At 39.0% G+C, this 22669-nt stretch overlaps 2 protein-coding genes across 2 annotated transcripts in view; one reads left to right on the top strand and one right to left on the bottom strand.

Annotated features, from left to right (window-relative positions):
• The window catches only part of LOC137248951 (gamma-tubulin complex component 6-like), an 83953-nt gene extending 76155 nt beyond the window's left edge, over window positions 1–7798 (bottom strand). Inside the window, exon 1 of the mRNA XM_067779953.1 lies at window positions 7415–7798. The gene's annotated coding sequence lies outside the window, so the exon portion shown is untranslated. The remainder of the gene's footprint in view (window positions 1–7414) is intronic.
• Window positions 7799–16120: 8322 nt separating this feature from the next.
• Window positions 16121–22572, top strand: LOC137248945 (polyubiquitin-C). Its single transcript, XM_067779946.1, has 2 exons — window positions 16121–16329; window positions 19871–22572. The coding sequence occupies exon 2, from the start codon at window positions 19884–19886 to the stop codon at window positions 22398–22400; it is 2517 nt and encodes an 838-aa protein (XP_067636047.1). The 5' UTR covers window positions 16121–16329; window positions 19871–19883; the 3' UTR covers window positions 22401–22572.
• The last annotated feature ends 97 nt before the right edge of the window (window positions 22573–22669 follow it).

Below are 22669 nucleotides of genomic sequence, written 5' to 3'. Positions count from 1 at the left end.
AGAAAGCGTATGATATAATGTTTGTATTTTTAATGAACAAACACAGAAAAGTATAAAAGTTACACTAATTAGTTTTATCTGTTTCCAAACTTCTAATTTGTCTATTTTATACCGCCACAAAACCAGAGTTGGGAGCAGTGCACCAAGTTTTGAGCAGTAACATTGCTCGAAGTTAAGTGGGCTGACATGATCAATATCCTGCTTTAAGTGTTAACGAGACGTTAATTGGTTGTGGACTTAAACGTCTGTTCATCCTTCGAATATTCGTAAAATTTACTGATTTCTATAGCAATTTCACGCAGAGAGTTAATGAAATAATTAGCCACGTTTTCTACATTAAAACCCTTAATAAATCCAATGTTCCATACAAAATACAAATTCGTAATTATCTCATTATTGCTTTATTGAGTGCATAATGGAGTCAAAAATCTAGATGATTTTATGGGCGTTATTTATACATTAGTGGATTGTGTGAATAAAAAATAAGTAGAAACTTCTAGATTTCAAGAAATGGGCACAAAGAAAATATTTGGCTGTTTGCAAAAGAAAATTTCCTTGTGATTTGTTTATATATTTGCACAGTTTAAATGTGATATTGAACTGAGAAAGCGTATGTGATATAATGTTTGTATTTTTAATGAATAACACAGAAAAGTACAAAGGGTGGACTAATTAGTTTTATCTGTTTCGTTCCGATCAGACAAATTTTCCGATCTACACGCTGCCAGCCTTTCCAAATGAACCACTTTCATTTTTGTTCGTGGTTTGCCAATGGTTTGTATGCGGTATACTACATCGTTGATCCGTTTTACAACTTTGTATGGGTCTTCCCAATTACACTGAAATTTCGGGGACAAACCTCTTTTTCGTTGTGGGTTGTATAACAACACAAATCTCCTTCCTGAAACCCTTCCGAATTAATTGCTTTATCGTATCTGGCTTTCATCTTGTCACTCGTAATCTTTGCTCGTTGCCTTACCAGATCGTGTATCTCTCTCAGCCCTTCTTCCAAGACACCAGTGGATTTCTTGACATTTCTCTACACATCGGCATCTATCCCATACTTCAAATCAGCTGGCAGTCGAAGGTCATTGCCAAAAATTACATTTGCGGGAGTTTGGCCCGTTGTCTCATGCACTGCCGATCGGTAAGCCATCAAGAATAATGACATGTGTGTATCCCACTCTCTATGATACTTGTCGACTACTTTCCTTAAGTGTTCCTCCAATGTTATATTGAAACGTTCCACCATGCCATCGGACTGAAGATGCAATGCAGTTGTCCGTGTTTTTCGAATGCCCAATTTTTTACACATTTCTTGAAGCACCGCTGATTCGAAATTCCTGCATTGGTCAGAATGTAACTCCATTAGTACACCATACCTTGCAACCCAATCATTTGTAACCACTTCTGCCACTGTTTCCGCTTCTTGAGTTGGGATTGGGTATACCTCTGGCCATTTACTGAAATAATCCATAACCACCAGTACGTAATTGTTCCCGCGGTTGCTAGTAGGAAATGGACCTGCGACATCCATGGCGATCCTTTCAAATGGTGCACCTGAAATATACTGCTTCATCTGGCCTTTGGGCCCTTTGGCTCTGCTGCAAACCTGGCAGTTGGCAATCCACTCGGTGACCAATTGACGGCAACCAATCCAATCTGCTTAATTTTCTGGAGCGTTTTCGTGATTCCAAGATGACCTCCGCTTGGACCATTATGCAGCTCGCTGAGCACGTCAGAAATCATTTTCCTGGGAACGACTATCAGTTTCTTTTTGCATTGACCATCCTCACTCTCCCATACTCGATGCAAGCAATCAATTCTAAACTGTTCCAATGTGCCCAATATGACTTCACAATGGGACTCTCTGCTGACATCTCCTCTCTGTTTGGTCTTTCGTTTCGTTCGAGCCCTTGCATAATATGTGACAGATCTGTATCTTCTAGCTGACACTTCCTAATGTTGTTCCTTGTCCCATTCATCCGTACATGTTATAGTTATTAGCCGGACATCTTCTTTAGCCTCGGCCTTTGAACAGTGCTTGCAATCCAAATTACATGGTTTTCGTGACATTGCATCAGCATTTCCATGGGTACTACCTTTTCGATGATCAATGGAAACGTCATAGCTTTGTAGTAGCTCGATCCACCGTGCCAATTATCCTTCTGGATTACGGAACTGCAAGAGCCATTTCAATGCTGCGTGATCTGTTCTGACGGAATCGCTGACCGTAGAGGTACTTGTGAAAATGTTTAATGCACTCTACCAATGCCATCAGCTTCCTCCGTGTAACGCAATAGTTCCCCTCTGGTTTTCCAATCGAACGGCTGTTATATGCAACTACCTGCTCCTGTCCATCGACCAGTTGTGATAAAACGCCTCCTATATCATATCCACTCGCATCTGTATCTAGAATAAATGTTGCTCCTGGAATCGGATATGCCAACATTGGGGCAGTGCACAAACGCTCTTTCAATGTTTGGAAAGCCACTTCTTGATCCTTCTTCCATTAAAAATCTTTACTTTTCTTGGAAGCTCGTGGAGGCTATGGGCTACGCTGGCAAAATTTGGTCCAAATCGGCGGTAATATGTGGACAGCCCAAGGAAACTTCTCAATTCATGTAGGTTCTGTGGTCTTGGCCAATCCTTTACAGCCTCTATATTTTCGTTCGCAGTGCAGATGCCCTCTGTCGTTACCTTGTGACCCAAATAATTTACTTCCTTTTTAAACAGCGCACACTTTTTGGGACTTAATTTCAGACCAGCGCCAGCTATTCTCTGGAAAACTTCCTCCAAGTTTTTAAGATGTTCATCAAAGTTCTTGCCCAATATGATGATGTCGTCCAGGGACACCAAGCATGTTTTCCAATGTAGTCCTTTCAATACCTGAACCATGAGTCTCTCAAAAGTAGCTGGTGCATTACAAAGTCAAAAAGGCATTACTGTAAATTGCCAAAGACCATCTCCGACGCTGAAGGCTGTTTTCTCTTTGTCTCCTTCACCTCCACTTGCCAGTAGCCACTTTTCAAGTCCAGTGTGGAAAACCATTTCGTACCACAGAGCGAGTCCAGAGTGTCAATTCTTGGCAGTGGGTAGCTATCCTTTTTCATGACGTCGTTCAACTTGCGGTAGTCCACGCAAAACCTCATTTTCCCATCCTTCTTCTTCACAAGTACCACCGGTCAGCTCCATGGACTAGCTGATGGTTCGATGATACCGCTGTCGCTCATTTCTTGTACGATTGGACTCACAACTTCCCGCTTCGCCAGTGGAACACTACGAGGTGCTTGACGTATCGGCCTCGCGTCTCTAGTGTCAATTTGATGTTTCACAACATTGGTGCGGCCTGGTATGGAACCATCCTGGTCAAATATGTTCGCGTACTTTAGGAGCAGCTCGTTTGCTTTACTCTGATAGGCTTTCTCTAGCCCCTCCGTCTTTGCCGTGATGTCATTTGAAATATCAGTATTACTAGATGAAACGTGTTCCTGGAGCTGTTCACAGTTAAAAACTATTTCATGAATTCATATGAATTATTGATGTGAATTCGCGTCACTGCTTAGCATCGGCTTAGAGATAGCAGCACCCCTTAGTTTTGCTAATATTCGTAACACTGCCCTCCACCTAAGTCTGATCGTCCCGATCAGATAAATCTCTCGATCTAAACGCTGCTAGCATCGCCAAATGTACCACTCTTCTATTTCGTGATTTCCCAATTGCTTGTATGCGGTAGATGACATCACTGATCGTCTTTACAACTCTGTACGGGCCTTCTCAACTGCACCGATATTTGGATGGAACACCTTTCCGCCGGTGAGGATTGTATAACAGTACCAAATCTCCCTCCCGGAAACCTTCCGAATTATTTTCCTTGTCGTACCTGTGTTTCATCTTACTACTCATTATCCTGGATCGTTCCCTCGCACTCTGTTGCTTGGCCAATGAAGAACTACTTTGCAGAGCTTGATCTTGACGGATTAACTTTGCATCATCAGTATCGTCTTGACGTTTCACCCTTGCATTTTTTCTGAAAAATTCTTTCAGTCGTTTTAGTGCGTCCATTAGGGTTTGTCACTGCCGGTCTTTTTCTCGCAGGTACTTTTAATTCGGGTTTATTTGGCCCATTCGATCCATCAACCTTTTCTTGTGACTTTCGTGGCCTTTGTCGAGTCTTTTCCACCATTACTCGATTACTATTGAACCCTTTCTCCAACTTGAAGTTAAGTGGTATATCCTGGTTCTTATACTGCATAATCCTTCTCTGCATATCGATCCTGATGTCACAGTCAACTAAGAAATCCACTCCCAATTAAGACTTCACATACCACTTATCCCTGGACCTGGTTATACTCGCCAGTAATCGTACGCAATCTTGCTCCAGGTAATGGCTTTACTTTCCTGTTGACCAAATCAGATCGGATCAAGGAATGAGATGCGCCCATATCTACAGTCAGTACACGCTTCTTGCCATCCACATTTCCTTTAACGGTACGACTGCTCCATTTCCTTCCAGTTTGCGAGATAGGTATCACACGACATTCAATAGCTGGGGCAAGTTCTCGATCTTTACATTTGACTCGCTCTTGTTTATCTCCTCCAGCTTTGCGTTTATGACCAGCCAAGTTGGAACTACCATGACCGGTGCTGCAATGACGTGCAATGTGACTTGGGTTACCGCACTTGAAGCACTTCATAACTCCGGCATTGTTTTGTTGTAATCCCTTCAGTGCTTTCAAAATTGTGTCTACCCAATCTGGCCTTTCCACTTCCACGCGATGAGCTTTGTATGCGGGCTTATTCAAAAGTGACGCTGTTTCCTGAGTCAGTGCATGGGATACCGTTTCTGCAAATGTTGGCCTTGGGTTCGCGTATGTGGCTCGCTTCGTTTCGACGTCCCGTATGCCGTTAATAAAGCTCTGAATCTTTACCCCTTCAGGGTATTCCACGGGTGCGTCCGGCCATCAATGCTTCATAGTTGTTCCGCTCATTATCATACAAATTTGATCAGAAGATCCCCCAAAAGCTCTTGACAATTGAATTCACGATGTATTACTGATGTTATCAAGTTATTATTTACTAAAATATGTCAGGGGATATAATAGCTTCGGGGATACGATATTCTGCCTAGAACGAGAAGATGCTGATCCGATTGAGCCGGATTCATATATTCTAAATTACAATCCATAACTGTAACATCTCTCTTATCTTAGAGATCTGATTGTTATATTTAGAAATCCATTGTTTTAGCGAAGTTTTTACATAAATAAGGTGTAATACGACAGTTTTGGTATTCTTGATGCAGGAATAACAAAAACATTTCTCAAAAGTCTTCAGTAGCGCTGCACAGCGAAAATCCTTGTTGGATATAACGAGAATACAAATATTTGCTTTAACAAAGACCTATTTCAATTTGTTTTGGAAAAAATTAAACACATATTTGTAGTTCAATATTTATTGTGTTTATTAAGAATGTTTATTAATTGTTAATTAGGTTTAGTTTTTACACATGGTTGTAGATTAAGTTTAGTTTTTAAAATAGTTATAGTTGTAATTGTTGCTTAGATTTTAGTTTTACACAAATGTTCAATATTTTATACACCTTTGGTTATTAAACAATAGTTAGATTCAAGGCTAAGTAGCCATGCGCATGTTAAACGCGTCCGTCCGTTTCGAGTGCTTTAATTCAACTGTCCTTTCCGTATTTTTTGATTGTCGATTGTATGCTATGGTCGACAAGCCTAAAGGTTACTCACTGGAAGAAAATATAGGCATGCCAAAACACCCCTCTCAGAACCGCTACGGGCTGTCTTCTTATGTCCCCAGAACACCACCTAAACAATGAGGCGAGAGTACTCCCCCATTAGGTACAGAAATTAAATGCTGATCAAACTGTTTCTGTAGAATACCCAGAAACCTGGGCATCCCAATAGACATCTGATTGATGGGCCAACACCGCCCAGGTGCTTAAGGAGTTGTTGTTGTTGTTTTAGCGATAAGGTTGCTCCCCGAAGGCTTTGGGGAGTGTTATCGATGTAATGGTCCTTTGCCGGATACAGATCCGGTACGCTCCGGTACCACAGCACCATTAAGGTGCTAGCCCGACCAATTCGGGAACGATTTATGCCATTCAGGCCATCCCCTCCCTCCCCACCCCAAAGTTCCATGAGGAGCTTGGGGTCGCCAGAGCCTCGTCTGTTAGTGAAACAGGATTCGCCGCGGATAGGTGAGGTTGACAATTGGGTTTGGAGAAGCTATATATTGTGCTGGCAACCTGAAGGGTTGCGCTACACAACCCCTTGAATCTGGTATTTTGGTCGCCTCTTACTACAGGCATACCTACCGCGGGAATATCCGTAAGCATTATGAGGAAATACGGCACCTGAGAACTCAGCCGTATAAAGCCAAAAAACACAAGCAGGTCCTCAGCGAACTCCACAAACAGGCATCGGACCTTTATGCCAGGAATTTCCCGGTGAATCCAGTACTCAGAGAACAGTACCCAAAACTAGCGGAAGAGGAACGCATACTCCCGAGGGAAACGCGAGTCACTCTAGCTCAACTTCGACCTGGGTACTGTAACAGGTTAAACTCTTACCTATCCAGAATCAACCCCGGCATACAATATTTATGCCCGCTTACAATGTGTCTCCACATGACACCAACCATCTCTTTAATTGTAATGTGGAACCAACGCCTCTAAATCCCCTCTCAGTATGGTCCACCCCTGTTGCAACAGCAGGTTTCCTTGTACTCCCGTTAGAGGATATTGATGACAATTTGTGATCGGTCGCACCTATTGGATGGGGCGAAGCACTGCTACAACAACAACAACGGGACAGCTGATTATAAACAATTTTTTATTTGATTTGATATTCCGCCATGCACACTCCCATAATAAAACAGAGTCTAATCAAAAAGATGCCCATCTGCTCAATACTCATTCTCCTTTCCCTTCTAACATTTCAAAAACCAATCAAAATATTTGAGCGCATAAAAATGTTGTATATTTTTTAAAACATTTCAATTTATTTTACGTCTAATTTTTTATTTGTTAATAAAAAGAAATTTATAAAATTTGACCAAAATTTGCTATCCAAATGCAATTGCAACGTTATAATTACAACCCCAAAGGCAATTTAACAAGTAAAGAAAAATTACATAAATACATACATACATATCTAAGTATATACTTAGATAACTGGCTAGAAAACTAGGGGTGGAGTGAAGCGTGAGCTTCCACATAACCATTGCGTTAGATTCTGTATTTAATTAGGAAGTTCCTGCTGGCATATGGAGACTTTTTACATATGTACATACATATATATATATATGTATGAATATTTCCATGAACATAAATTTTACATATGTGTACGCACATATTTCATCATATACTGCTTACGTATGTACATACCTGTGTAAATATGTTTATTCTTTGTCCGTCTTCATATGAACTTACTTATATATGTATGTACATATATCTATCGGTTTATATACACAAATGACTTTCCACTCTTCTGGAAAAGTCCAGAACAATCATATTTGTATTTATATAAGCATACTAGCCACTCATCCATCATGTATATGAATTTTTACAACAATTTTGCTCTTTCCAGTGGCATTGATGATTTCATCTTGGGAAATTTTATTGTCCCAGGGAATAATTACGGAAAGTGTTGTAAAGCTTTAAAAAATTACTTAAATTTATTTCCCACTTGGTTTGTTCCAGTGTCTTTGGGCAATACGTAGGGCTCCTGTTATTTGCATTGTGGATAAGACAAGTGTGATATCTTTGGCAAAGATTTCAAAATTACAAATAGAATCGATCACCTCACTTTTAAAGTAACTATCCTGCATCTCTTTCTATCACCCGCTGAAGATAGCCGGCTGTCTGTGCCGCCAAATTAAACATTCTGTCAAAACGCAAAAAAGTAGCCATAGTTGTTTTGTCCACAATGGTTATTTGTTTATGTATTTATGGGTAATATTAGAGGTCGCCTTATAATAAACGTCCAAAAACGTCAGGAGAGGCATCCAAATACGCGTTGCTTCTGATTATCCATGTACCGAAGGTTAAAAAAAAAAATGTTGCTTCTATTAATCATTTTATCATTTATTTAACAATCATTATTAGTACATTAAGACAGAGTCTTTTATCGTACAACAAATGGAGCAACAATTTATGGGAATTACAACAATTTATGTGAATTATATGTTTTAATTTATGACAAAGCTAAACATTTTAACGGAACATATAACTTAAATAGAAAAGAAAAAGGGAAAGAAGGGTCGGGGTTATACAGCAAATAGTGAGTTAAGGTTTCAGACCATTTGGTGTTAGGTTTAAATATTATGATTGTAAAAAAACTTTTACGAATTTGCCTATAGTGGTTTTGGTTTAAAGAGTTTCTTACTGAAGTGGGAATTGAATTCCAGAGACGTATGTATGGTGTTGACCATATATGTAATACTCCTATATTGCTAATGGAAAATGCTCGCAATGTGTTTTGAATTCGAAATCAAAGCAAGACAGTCTATAAAATTTGTGTGATTGTAGCAGCATATGACAAGAAAAAAATTTTATTTAGGTACATTCGCTTACTGAATACAAAAACAAAAGGTTTAAACAGCAATATATCGGCACTCTGATGTTTGGAAATGTACCTAGCCGTTTGTAGCAATATAGGAGTATTACATATATGGTGTTGACGAAAAACAGCCGAGTAGAGGCCATATGGTTAAAGCGGGGCAGCATTAGAGTGCATGAACGAGTTGACCTATTGAATACAAGTTTTTCATACAAATACGGAGGCGACTTTGAAGAAAGTAGGCGAAAGAGAAACATCCAACTCCTAGCCCTTTGATACTCAAGAAGGTTACAACCTAAGAGTCGTGACCTCCAGGGAGATATGTGGTCGAATTTGCGCAACCCATACTCATCACGAGTAATGTAATTGAATGCCATCTCCATTTTATGAGCGAATACTGAATCAAGATTATTGTATACCAACTCCGAGTATGTTATGATTGGCATAATAAGCTGTAAGGCGAGTTTTCTACGAGTATCAAGAGGAGTGTAGAACGCTGATTGTCTCAAATTACGCAGAGTGCCATAGACCTTACCCACAACAGCAATAATGTGATCAATGCAGGACAGACTAGAATTTATTACAACACCAAGGTTTTTTACTTCATTTACTGACTCCACGATAGAGTTACCTATGAATATACCAGGTAATACAAGCCTCGAAATATCTTTCTTTGCAATAGGCAACAAGTACGATTTTGAGACGTTAAGACATAGACCATTATCCTTCGACCAACATAATATAGACGACAAGTCAGTATTTATTTGCAGACATAAATCACGAACATACTAAATCCGCTAGATAGATACAACTGAATATCATCAACATATGCGTGCATATTTACAAATTTGCATATATTAAAAACATCATTTACAAAAAGGCTAAATAACAAAGGACCAAGTATTGACCCCTGGGGAACGACAGACATTATTTCTTTTGGCTCTGATAAATCAGCGCCCTGAAATCTACTGATAAATAACTTTCCATCAACTTACAAGCACTATTACCGAAACCAAAGTGTTTTCGTAACTTTTGGCATACAGCAAATGATTCACTGAGTCGAAAGCCTTTGGAAAGTCAAGTAGACATAGGAGAGTAAGCTGCCCTCGGTCAAAAGGCACGCGTATGTCATCGAGGATTTTATTAAGGTAGTTGAACAGATGTGCCCAGCTCTAAAGCCAGATTGATTTGGCGATAACAAGCTATGTTGAATCAATAAAGTTTCAAACGCTTTGGACAGAACAGGTAAAATACTTATAGGTCTATAATCACTGGGGGTGCTTGCTGTATTATTTTTATTTTTAGCAAGAGGTCGAACCTTGGCTCCTTTCCATTTATCAGGAAAGTTCGAGGTAGTAATTGCATGATTTATTATATGAGTTATTGTCCCTATTATAAAAGGCAGAATAGTATTCACAAATTTAATTGGGATATCGTCAACTCCAGTTGTCATGGTCTTAATTTTAGACATGCATGTAAAGACCTCAGCTTCCGATACCGCAGAAAATTCACCGATACCGATACCGATGCACTAGACTTTTGAGGAGTGCCTTTGTCGCTACAACAACAGCAGTGCATATTCAAGTACCTTACTCAAGAACAGAATATTTTTTTTTTATAAGTACTACCTTGAGTATCGATTTCCTGAGCAGAGTACCGTAGTATATTGCATTACGCTCATAAAATAACTGTCACGAAAAAACCGTCGAAAATTTTCATGCCCATTTCAATATTTTACAGACATGCATAAACAGACGTAGTCACTTATTTTCCGAGACTAACGGGTTTTGGGTTAAAGTTCCGGAAAAACCAACCCTCGGAAAACTTAAGAAAAGTGTTTTCTAAATGAGGTCATCTCTCGGCAGCTGTTTGACAAATACTCTGAGGCTATTTCTGCTATAAACAACTTCTCGCTATTTTGATTTCCAAGTTTTGTTCTGTGTGACATTTTGGTAATACGTTTCACATTGTCGCAACGCATTGCTCGAATCTTGAAAAGCTGACGAAACTTTATCGGAAGAGTAAATTACAATAACAAGAGCTCATATGCAAAGGCGAGACCAATATTACACACAAAGGAAATGAGCGAGACATGTTTTTGTTCATTTTGAAAACTTTATTTTTCGTCAAAATTTTTCACAATCAAATAAAAGAAAATAATGCGGGAAAATTGTGGATTCCTTTTTGGCTTAAATAACTTCCCAGCACGCTGATTTTCGTTTTGTATTTATGCACAAATTCTTCAAAAAAAAGGTATTTTTGATTGTTAAAAAATACTACAGGAAAAACCATGATAAAAATATTACCAGGTAAAACCATTTACTCTTCTTGGCGGCCATAATGGTGGAAAGTTGTGGAAATGCCAAACCAAAGAAAACACAAAAAAAATTGTTGGTATGACATTTTTCACTTTTTTAATGCCAAAAAAATAAAAATGCTTATGAAATAAGTGAAAAAATATTTCGAAAAATTTTGAAATCCGTTTTTATGTATATGCCAATGAAATGAGTTGCCAATATAGTGGATGCTTCAAGACGTTCTATTTTTGCAAACGTTCTATTTCTTAACCTCTTCTAATTAAGAAGCGAATGTTGGAGACCACCCCTATTCATTTTTCATGCATCCTTCTTCACTTGGTTGGTACGTTTTTAACAAACTTCTCAAGTTCTCCTCGCTACTGCAGAAAAAATGATCTTGGAGGTATTGTTAGATTTCTTTTGGCCCTTTTTCTCGCGGTTGGAAGATAAATTTGTTAATTGGCGCTTAACCGTTTAGGAGATGCTGGTCGTTGCGTAACAAGTCACTCCAGCTAACCCTGTTTCACGATAAGTGACGCCAACAAGGGGCACCAAGATAGATCAAAGTCTTCCTCAACCTGCTTCTCCGAACTCAGTGGAGATCTTCCCATAACTTGTCCACGCCAGCAAAAGCGCTGTAGCTCTTCGCAGCTTAGCTAAACAGCATCGTTCAGTTGGAGTATGATAGTTCGTGGAGGCTGAATTTACCGGCTGAACGGCCAAAGTCTGCCGCAGTGGTGTAGAGCTAGTGTTGGCCTACCCATCAAAAATATTTAAGATAATTTGTATAAATTGTATCGATTCCTCGGCATTACTTTGGCACCAAAAGTTCGTCCGCCTTAGCAGGATAAAACATGTATTTAGATAAGCCAGTTCGTAGAAAATGAATACACGATACGTAGCCTTCAAATTCCATGGAAAGCTACGCCTTAATCTCCTCGGATATATATTACACCAAATTGTTATTTTTAGTAGGTACGTATCTCTTACGTACACCTTGGAACAAGAATCTGTTGCAGAAAATTCCTCAGAAGAGGATCCTTGTCCGATGCTTCTTTTTGCGGGAAATCACAAAACAATTCTGAATTGAAAATTTTGGAATGCGGTTGACCATTGCGATTTCTTTTCCACAAAAAAAAAAGTTATTTCCACCAATAAAAAATTCGGTTTGGAACGCGAAATATATTGTAATTCCATACGACACTGGTAATACGCGTCCATAAATACCGAGAGAGGTGTCAAAAGACTCGTATTGACCTCGACAACAATAATCCGAAGGCGGAAAATAAAAATTTTAGATCTTTCAAAAGATATTAACGAAAAACCGAAAAATTACCCCGGAGTGCTCCGAAACCGAGGGTGGGATCCATAGTATTTTTGCGCAGAACACCTTTCTGCATTGGCGGCCTTTGGTCGTGCTTATAAAAAATTACCATGGGTGGGTCCAACACCGGTTTGGAGACCAAAACTATATCCGCGGAAAACACTTATGTTCACATTTTCTTTTTGTGAGTTCCACAAAATCATCAATATTACTACAACCACATGAAAATTTTCAAAATTTCTTTTACAAATATCTCTTGACAGACCCAAAATTTTTAATCTCCGCTTTCGGATTCGCGATCCTGGATCCAAACCGCGTCTTTGGATACCCCTATTTATATTTTTGGACGTGTATTAAGGGTGTCATGCTGTCGTATAGAATTACCAAATATATTACAATTTGTTATATTTTTGTTATGAAAACAACACCAAAATAAAAAAATAAAAATGTGAGAGCAGTGAGAATTTTAATATTTTTTTAAACATCATTTCGGCTCTCACCGGTTTTACCTTGTAATATTTGTATCCATGGTGGAATCACCATTTGCATCATTAAAACTATTAGTGTGATATAAACTGTAAGATTTAATAATTTAGGTGTAAGTTTTAATGTTAAAAATATATAATTATGCACAATAAGGAATTTTTTGTCGCAGACGAAGAAGCCTAATAATCCTTAAAGGTTACAATGAACTTATAAAGTGTTATATTTCTTCACAGTCAATTTATTTTTTACTTTTTGGCTAATTTTATTAACCAATAATAAAAGCTTATTTTAAAAAAACTTGTTTTTCCTTTAATTTTATTTTTAATTTTTTTAGCTTATTTAAAAAAGTTTCTTTCTTTGATTTTATTTTTTACTTTTTAGTTAATTTTATTAACCAATTATAAAAGCTTATTTTAAAATTTTTTTTTTAATTTTATTTATATCATGATCCGAATATATTGGGGCATATTCATAATCGAAATAAAATGTAACTAAGTTAGTTGAAGCATTTTTGACAGAGAGCACATATAAAATTGTGTCAAACAGTGTTAACTAACTTAAAATCAAATTTTTATTTGTGACTTTGCCTATGTCGCGTTCAGCTTACAACTACTCATTGCAGATCTCTGCTCTGTTTTAAATTAAAATTCCAACTTTCGCTTAGCTAAAATTCCATCGCCAAAAATCTGTAAAACATAATCAAGTGCGATAACAGCCTAACTTCTACGTTTGTTGTATACACAAACAAAGCGAAGTTACCTGCGTTCTTGAGGTCTTAGGCTTTTATTATCGCCAAAAATATGTAAACCAAAATCAAGTACGCAGAAAAGTATGCACCATTTAGCGATAACAGCCTAACTTCTACGTTCGTGGTATACACAACCTAAGCGAAGTTACCTGCGTTCTTGAGGACTTAGGCTTTTATGCCAAGGTGAGCACAAATCTTTACCGATAACTCTGTTATCGATTAATTTATCGAATTCTCGCAAAGTAAAGCTGGAGTCATTGGTGCCGTTAGTCGTATCGCTGTAGTCGTATCCCTAACGTAAACAGCTGTTTATCGTTACGACGGTAAACCAAAAAACAATTGGTTGGCTACGATACGGTTACGACCTTGGCGGCACCAATAATCGATTGCATTGATTTTCATAAGGTTGGTCGAATCAGCTGTTATAAGGTTACCGATAAAGCACCAATGTCTGCAGCTTAAAGCGGGAGTCATTGGTGCCGTATGTCGTATCGCTGTTGTCGTATCCCTAACGTAATCAGCTGTTTATCGTTACGACGGTAAACCAAAAACCAATTGGTTGGCTTCGATACAGTTACGACCTTAGTGGCACCAATAATCGATTGCATTGATTCCCATAAGGTTGGGCGAATCAGCTGTTTTAAGTTTACCGATACGATTTACTAATATTTATACATAAGATTATCTTTTCTCGTACGCCGGAATGCCTTTTTGTAAAACTTACTTTCACACAATCATCCCGTACTTGCAATCTAATTGTACCGCATTTTAAGTATTCAGTAACATCGAGAATGTTTTTCGTTAGGGCTGTGCAGTTGTGGAATGCTTTGCCCAATAAAGTAAAGTTAGAATCAAATCCTAAGCGCTTCAAATTAGCTGTACATCGCACCCTTTGTTCTTGAACATTCTTATGTGTTTTACTTTTTCTTTTTTACTTACCTCCATGGAACATATGCTGTATGGTTTGAATGTTACTTCTATTTTTGTTTCTAGCTCTTAAACTTACATTGTACTAGTAATAAGAATAATAACAAATATGGCACTGTAAAAGACTATGTCTTATATGTGTATTTTAAATAAATAAATAAATAAATGTGCGATTACCGATAAAGCACCAATGTCCGCAGCTTAATATTGCATTGTCATCGGAGTTCTACATGTGCAAAATTTCAGCTCAATCGGACACAGGGAAGTGTCATAGTACAGGTCTACAAGTAGGATATGTAGCAGCACGCACATAAACAGCCACGCTCACCTGATAAAATGCTTGTTCTTGTTCGTTTTTTTGTGGATGCTATTTGGCACTGTTGTACTTCTTAGGTCCAAGAAAAGTGTAGTAGCTGCTAACGAATACTGCGTAAAATTTTTATCGTAAAATTACAAGGAAATGCCCTTATTTACTTTCAAACGAGCACTTAATTACACCCCTCTTTAAAATCCATATGTTTTGGACAATTTTAATTAACAAATTGTGATACTTTATTACCGGGGACGACTGCTAAAACACGACCAAAACCGTCGGGGGAGGTATTAATAGACGCCTTTTTGCCTCGCTTCCAATAATTCGAATACTTTTTCGCCTTTGGACTAGTGATCTTTCCACATTTTTGGACGGGTTATTGCAGTCAACCTCGGTTTCAAACTGTTTTTCGCGGAGAACTTTTGAACGGGTAGAAAAACTTGGCACCCGTGTTTGTATTCTTAATACTGGAATAACTACGCGTCCTCAGATATCCCAATTCAAAACTTTTGTATAATTTTCTGTAGGACCCATAGAGGTGCCATACATTTTCATACTAAATTCGTTAAAAAAATTAACCATCACAGCAACCCATATCTGATATTCCGCTCCTTTTTTTGTTTACCTGCGTCGCTTCCAACGACAGCAACCCCGGTATTTTTGACACTTCGTTCAGTGTCAAACGCATGTTCCACGCAGGTTCCACTGAGTTCCACAATAGTTTGACACTGACCGAAGTGTCAAAATGCAATGTGTTAGAAAAGGAAAGGAATTGCTTCCTTCTCATACATATCATACTTGTAAACCTGTACTATGGGAAGTGTATCAAATTTAACTTGCAAGATTTGATTACAAACAACAGCCAAGTGAAACTAAATAAAAGCTTATAAAACATACTTACACCAGTACTGAAGCCGTATTAGGAGGGAGTGCGACAAAAAATTGAAAAAATACACGAAAACAAAAGTCATATACGCATTCAATTGGAATGTTACAGCCGCCGTTCAGTGTGAATACCCGCTATAATCTTAAAATTTTTATGCAATTTGATATTCCGCTTACCAACACCGAAGACTGAAATGTCCCAACTTATTGAAAAAGACAAAAAATGGATGAGCATATTTTTTCACCATATACGCAGTAGCTTAATGTTACTTAAAAACATTTAATTCATGTAGAATTCAACTGAATTTCATAAACCACGAGGAAACCATAAGCCGAACATTTGAAAGAAATATCAATTTGATGAAAATTTAATGTAGTGGTGCGTGAATTGCTTTTTAAGTAAAAACGAATTACAAAAACACGAAAGAGACAGCATATGCTAAATGGGATGTATATAACAAGGAATGGGCACATATTCCAGGCATATAAGGGAAATTTTATAATTTTTCTTCCAATTCAGGGAATGGTATAAATAGGACAGAAAATTCTGTGTCTGCCTAAACGTTATTTGACATTTGTGAAAAAAACACTAAGGTTTACCAGCGCTTGTTAATTGTGATAATTTTCTGTGAAAATTAGTTGGCTTTGAAATATATATATAGAAATATCTGAGAAAATAATTAAACGTGAATTGAAGGACTGAAAAGAAGAACCCATATTTTAAAATCGAATCTAGTTTCTGTGTGAAATAAAAGGTTAAGGTGAGTAAAATTGATTTTTTTTTTTTTTTAAATAAATTTTTAGATTTCAGCAGAAAAAATTTTATGTAGTGGAAGAAAATCTTCGTGGGGTTGATAAAAGTGGCCAACTCGTAGCTATTTGAGTACATACACACATTCGTACAATCTTATAAATTCGTAACCTGCGCTGCAATTGTGAAATCGATTTTTTAACGAAGTAAATTAAGATGGCGTCATCTGACTTCCAACTAGTACGTGTAGTTTTTCCATGTTGCAATAGTGAAATTATATTATGAATTGCAATTTTTTTTTTACATGAAATAACGTTGAGATATATTCAGTTGAGAACTTTTTTCGGTAATTGTGCAGTTTAGGGGCCCCACCTTAAAATTAGGCCTTTTTTTTTTGAGTGAGGCATCAAAAGACGCGTATTCACGTCTAGATCAAGAATCTGAAAGCGGAAGTTAACTTTGGTAATAGTCTAGTTGAGGGGTCGACTGCTAATACGCTACCAAAAATATCGAGTGCGGTGTCAAAAGACGCGTATTAATCTCGAGAACAATAATCCGAAGGCGGAAAAGAAAAATTTTATCTCTGTCCGGAGATACTTGCAGTTGATTTTTTATAAGCGCGGCCGAAGGCTGCCAACGCAGAAAGGTGTTCTGCGCAAAAATACTATGGATCCGACCCCCGGTTTCGGAGGTACCTGAGGTCTTTTTTCGGTTTTTCGTTAATATCTTTTGAACGCGTTAAAATTTTTAATTTCCGCCTTCGGATTATTAATACTGGTGTCAAGACGCGTCGTTTGACACCTCTCAATATTTTTGGTAGCGTATTAGCAGTCGACCCCTCAACTAGACTATTACCTTAACTTTTTTTTACCCGTTCAAAATATATTAACGAAAAACCGAAAAAGACCCGCGGGTACTTCCGAAACCGGGGGTGGGATCCATAGTATTTTTGCGCAGAACACCTTTCTGCGTTGGCGGCCTTCGGCCGCGCTTATAAAAAATAACCCTGAGCTACGCCATGCCAAGTCCGGGTGTGTGGTATAACCGTGGCTACCGCCACGGTGATGGACAATTTTTTTTTTTTTTTGTGGGTACAAACAACCACATGTTGTAGCAATGCTCGTCCCACCTAATAGCCGCGACCGATCACAAATTGTCATCAATATGCTCTAACGGGAGTCCAAGGAAACTTGCCGTTTCAACAGGGGTGGACCATAAGGAAACGGGTGTTAGAGGCGTTGGTTCCACATTACAATTAAAGAGATGGTTGTTGTAATGTGCGGACACATTGCAAGCGAGGCATACATTTTGTATGTCGGGGTTGATTCTGGATAGGTAAGAGTTTAACCTGTTACAGTATCCAGAACGAAGTTGAGCAAGAGTGACACGCGTTTCCCTAGGGAGTATGCGTTCCTCTTCCGCGAGTTCAGGATATTTTTCTACCAGTACTGGATTCACCGGGCAATTCCCGACATAAAGGTCCGACGCCTGTCTATGGAGTTCACCACGGACCTGCTTGTGTTTTTTCGCTTCATACGGCTGGGTTCTCAGGTGCCGTATTTCCTCAAAATGCTTACGGAGATGACTCCTTAGGCCCCTAGGCGGTGCTGGTTCGTCAATCAGATGTCTGTTGGGATGCCCAGGTTTCTGGGTATTCAACAGAAACTGTTTGGTCAGCATCTCATTTCTCTCCCTGATGGGGAGTATTCTCGCCTCATTATGCAGATGGTGTTCTGGGACATAAGAAGACAGCCCGTGGCGATTCTGAGAGCAGTATTTTGGCAGGCCTGTAGTTTCTTCCAGTGGGTAGCTTTTAGGCTTGGCGACCATATGGGTGACGCGTAGCACGTAATCGGCTGGCTAATTGCTTTTTGTATGTGGTCATGAGCGTTTCTTTATCTTTTCCCCAGGTACTGCCAGCAAGGGATTTGAGGATTTTATTACGGCTCTGAATTCTCGGAACAATTGCGGTTGCATGCGCACCAAAATGTAGATCCTGATCAAACGTCACACCCAAGATTTTGGGGTGTAGGACAGTCGGTAGCGTAGTGCCATCGACGTGGATGTTCAATATGGTCGACATTTGGGGCGTCCATGTTGTAAATAAGGTCGCGGAAGATTTAGTCGGTGACAATGCCAGGTTTCGCGAGGCGAAAAAACTGGAGAGATCAGGGAGATAGCCGTTTATTTTATTGCATAGCTCATCGATCTCTGGGCCTGGGCCTGTGGCCATTATTGTGCAGTCATCGGCGTAGGAAACGATTGTGACTCCTTCCGGTGGTGAAGGTAGCTTAGATATGTACAACAACCACATGAAAATCGCCAACTTCAACTGCAAATATCTCCGAGCAGAGATACAATTTTTTTTTTCCGCCTTCGGATTATTGTTCTCGAGATTAATACGCGTCTTTTGATACCTCACTCGACCATCTTGGCCCAACTTTAGGGTGGGGCCCCTAAACTGCACTACTACCCTTTTTTCTTTCCATGAAGATTCAAATTGTAAGTTGGCATGAGTCATGTAGGCGAATTTTCTGGAAAAATATTTTAATGCAAATACATATGTTTTTTAAAGCATCTAATCGTAGAATTAATATTCATATCATTAGCTTATAGCAATTTTGGGAGTCGCTATTTGCATTGACACGTAGTTCTACGGATAACGCCGTATTGGATTCAATAACCAATAAGAAAAGTACGTGTTCTTTGATTAGTTTCGAAACTGACGCACTTGACTGGCGGTGGTTAGGAGCCATGTGGCAGACTTGGTTTTTTTGTGAGGTCGGGCAAAATAACCACTGGCTTTGCCCGTTTCACTTTCAGCCAAGATTTGTTAGCAAGGTAGTAGTACGCGTTGTAAAACTGTTTTTGGGGCCAAGTACCTATATTAATATTTTCAACTAAGCACATCCTGGGAGTGGCCTTGGGTTTTAAAAAATCGATTGATTCGTTTTCGTTCCCCCACCTACATACATTCTCGTATATACACAAAGCCATCTCCAATATTTATTTAGGTAACATTTTACAAGACGGTGCACCACCTAATTTTTATCAAAAATTATCAAAGGTGGTATCAAAAGACGCGTCTTGACCTCCGTTTTTAGAATCCGAGAGCAAGAATTTAAATTTTTATTTGTCAAAAGATATAAGCAAAAATAAGTTCAAATTTTCATGTGGTTGTTTTTTTTTGGCAGATTTGTTGTACACACATTAATGCAGAAAGGTGTTCTGCGCGCATTTAGTTTTGATCCCCAAACCGATGTCGTACCCACCCAGTGTAATTTTTTATAAGCGCGGCCGAAGACCGCCAACGCAGAAAGGTGTTCTGTGCAAAAAAAACTTTCGACAGAAATAAAATTTTTTAATTCCCCTTTCAGATTCTTAAAGCGGAGGTTGAGACGCGTCTTTTGATACCACCTTTGATAATTTTTGATAAAAATTAGTTGGTGCGTCGTCTTGTAAAACGTTACCTTTATTTATTTATTTTTTCACAATCGAAATGATGTAGGTAGTTAATTGATATATATTTTATTATTATTTTTATTGAACAGCTCTCTTCTCAAAATGCAAATCTTCGTGAAGACCTTGACTGGCAAGACCATCACTCTGGAGGTTGAACCATCCGATACTATTGAAAATGTAAAAGCCAAGATTCAAGACAAAGAGGGAATACCCCCAGATCAGCAACGATTGATCTTTGCCGGCAAACAATTGGAAGACGGACGCACCTTATCCGATTACAACATCCAGAAGGAGTCTACACTTCATTTGGTTCTTCGTCTACGTGGTGGTATGCAGATTTTCGTCAAGACATTGACGGGAAAAACCATCACTTTGGAGGTTGAGCCTTCTGATACCATTGAAAATGTTAAAGCTAAAATTCAAGATAAAGAAGGAATCCCACCAGATCAACAACGTTTGATTTTCGCTGGCAAACAGTTAGAGGATGGACGTACATTATCCGATTATAATATTCAAAAGGAATCTACATTGCATTTAGTATTACGCCTTCGTGGAGGTATGCAAATATTTGTTAAAACATTGACTGGCAAAACTATCACATTGGAAGTTGAACCTTCTGATACTATTGAGAACGTTAAAGCAAAAATTCAAGATAAGGAAGGCATTCCCCCAGATCAGCAACGTTTGATCTTTGCTGGTAAACAATTGGAAGATGGGCGCACTCTTAGCGATTACAATATTCAAAAGGAGTCTACACTTCACTTGGTCCTGCGCCTGCGTGGTGGTATGCAAATCTTCGTTAAGACACTAACTGGTAAAACCATCACCCTTGAAGTTGAGCCTTCCGATACTATCGAAAACGTTAAGGCTAAAATCCAGGATAAGGAGGGAATTCCACCAGACCAACAACGTTTAATTTTCGCCGGAAAGCAGCTTGAGGATGGACGTACGTTATCAGACTACAACATCCAAAAGGAGTCTACTCTCCACTTGGTCTTACGTCTACGTGGTGGTATGCAAATCTTCGTCAAGACACTAACTGGTAAAACCATCACCCTAGAAGTCGAGCCATCTGACACTATCGAAAACGTCAAAGCTAAGATCCAGGATAAGGAGGGAATTCCCCCAGACCAACAACGTTTGATCTTCGCCGGTAAGCAACTGGAAGACGGTCGTACCTTATCCGACTATAACATTCAGAAGGAATCGACACTTCACTTGGTTCTGCGTCTGCGTGGTGGTATGCAAATCTTCGTCAAAACTTTGACAGGCAAAACGATCACTTTGGAAGTCGAGCCATCCGACACTATCGAAAACGTCAAGGCTAAGATCCAAGATAAGGAGGGAATTCCCCCAGACCAACAACGTTTGATCTTCGCCGGTAAACAACTTGAAGACGGGCGCACTTTGTCTGACTACAACATCCAAAAGGAGTCCACTCTTCATTTAGTCCTACGTCTACGTGGTGGTATGCAGATCTTCGTCAAAACCTTGACTGGCAAGACAATCACCTTGGAAGTTGAGCCGTCTGATACTATCGAAAACGTTAAGGCTAAGATCCAGGATAAAGAGGGAATTCCCCCAGATCAGCAACGTTTGATTTTTGCTGGTAAGCAATTGGAAGATGGACGCACCTTGTCCGACTACAACATTCAAAAAGAGTCTACACTTCACTTGGTCCTGCGTCTGCGTGGTGGTATGCAAATCTTCGTCAAGACACTAACTGGTAAAACCATCACCCTTGAAGTTGAGCCTTCCGATACTATAGAAAACGTTAAGGCTAAAATCCAGGATAAGGAGGGAATTCCACCAGACCAACAACGTTTAATTTTCGCTGGAAAGCAGCTTGAGGATGGACGTACGTTATCAGACTACAACATCCAAAAGGAGTCCACTCTTCATTTAGTCCTACGTCTACGTGGTGGTATGCAGATCTTCGTCAAAACCTTGACTGGCAAGACAATCACCTTGGAAGTTGAGCCGTCTGATACTATCGAAAACGTTAAGGCTAAGATCCAGGATAAAGAGGGAATTCCCCCAGATCAGCAACGTTTGATTTTTGCTGGTAAGCAATTGGAAGATGGGCGCACCTTGTCCGACTACAACATTCAAAAGGAGTCTACACTTCACTTGGTCCTGCGTCTGCGTGGTGGTATGCAAATCTTCGTCAAAACTTTGACAGGCAAAACCATAACTTTGGAAGTTGAGCCATCTGACACCATTGAAAATGTTAAGGCTAAAATACAGGATAAGGAGGGAATTCCTCCAGACCAACAACGTTTGATCTTCGCCGGTAAACAGCTGGAAGACGGGCGTACCTTATCCGACTATAACATCCAGAAGGAGTCTACTCTTCACTTGGTCCTGCGTTTGCGTGGTGGTATGCAAATCTTCGTCAAGACCTTGACTGGCAAGACTATTACCTTAGAAGTCGAGCCGTCCGATACTATTGAGAACGTCAAAGCTAAAATTCAGGACAAGGAAGGTATTCCTCCAGATCAACAACGTTTAATCTTCGCTGGCAAGCAACTGGAGGATGGTCGCACTTTGTCCGACTACAATATACAGAAGGAATCGACACTCCACTTGGTGCTACGTCTTCGCGGAGGCGCATTATAAATTTAAATAGAACAGCTAAATTCAAAATTCAGAAGTATTCATTGTATCTCGTTAATTTATCTCTATTTTGTATTTTAACGCTTTTTAAATCAGTTCTGATTAAAAATTGAAATATACCGTTTTTATGTTTGAAAGAAATTAAATTAAAAGAATACACTATTTCAAGAAAAAATACTTTTGTCTTTTGATCGATTTTGTAGCCACAGGAAGTGAATGGAGAGTTGAGTATAAATCGAATTTGTTTGCAGTGATATTCGAAGTTTTAAAAG

This window comes from Eurosta solidaginis, chromosome 4 (assembly GCF_040869045.1).
Source record: "Eurosta solidaginis isolate ZX-2024a chromosome 4, ASM4086904v1, whole genome shotgun sequence".
NCBI lineage: Eukaryota > Metazoa > Arthropoda > Insecta > Diptera > Tephritidae > Eurosta > Eurosta solidaginis.
This window is presented reverse-complemented; position numbering and strand designations above follow the sequence as displayed.

Coding starts and splice junctions, on each gene's coding strand:
- LOC137248945 (XM_067779946.1), top strand. CDS start 19,884: ATGCAAATCTTCGTGAAGACCTTGACTGGCAAGACCATCACTCTGGAG.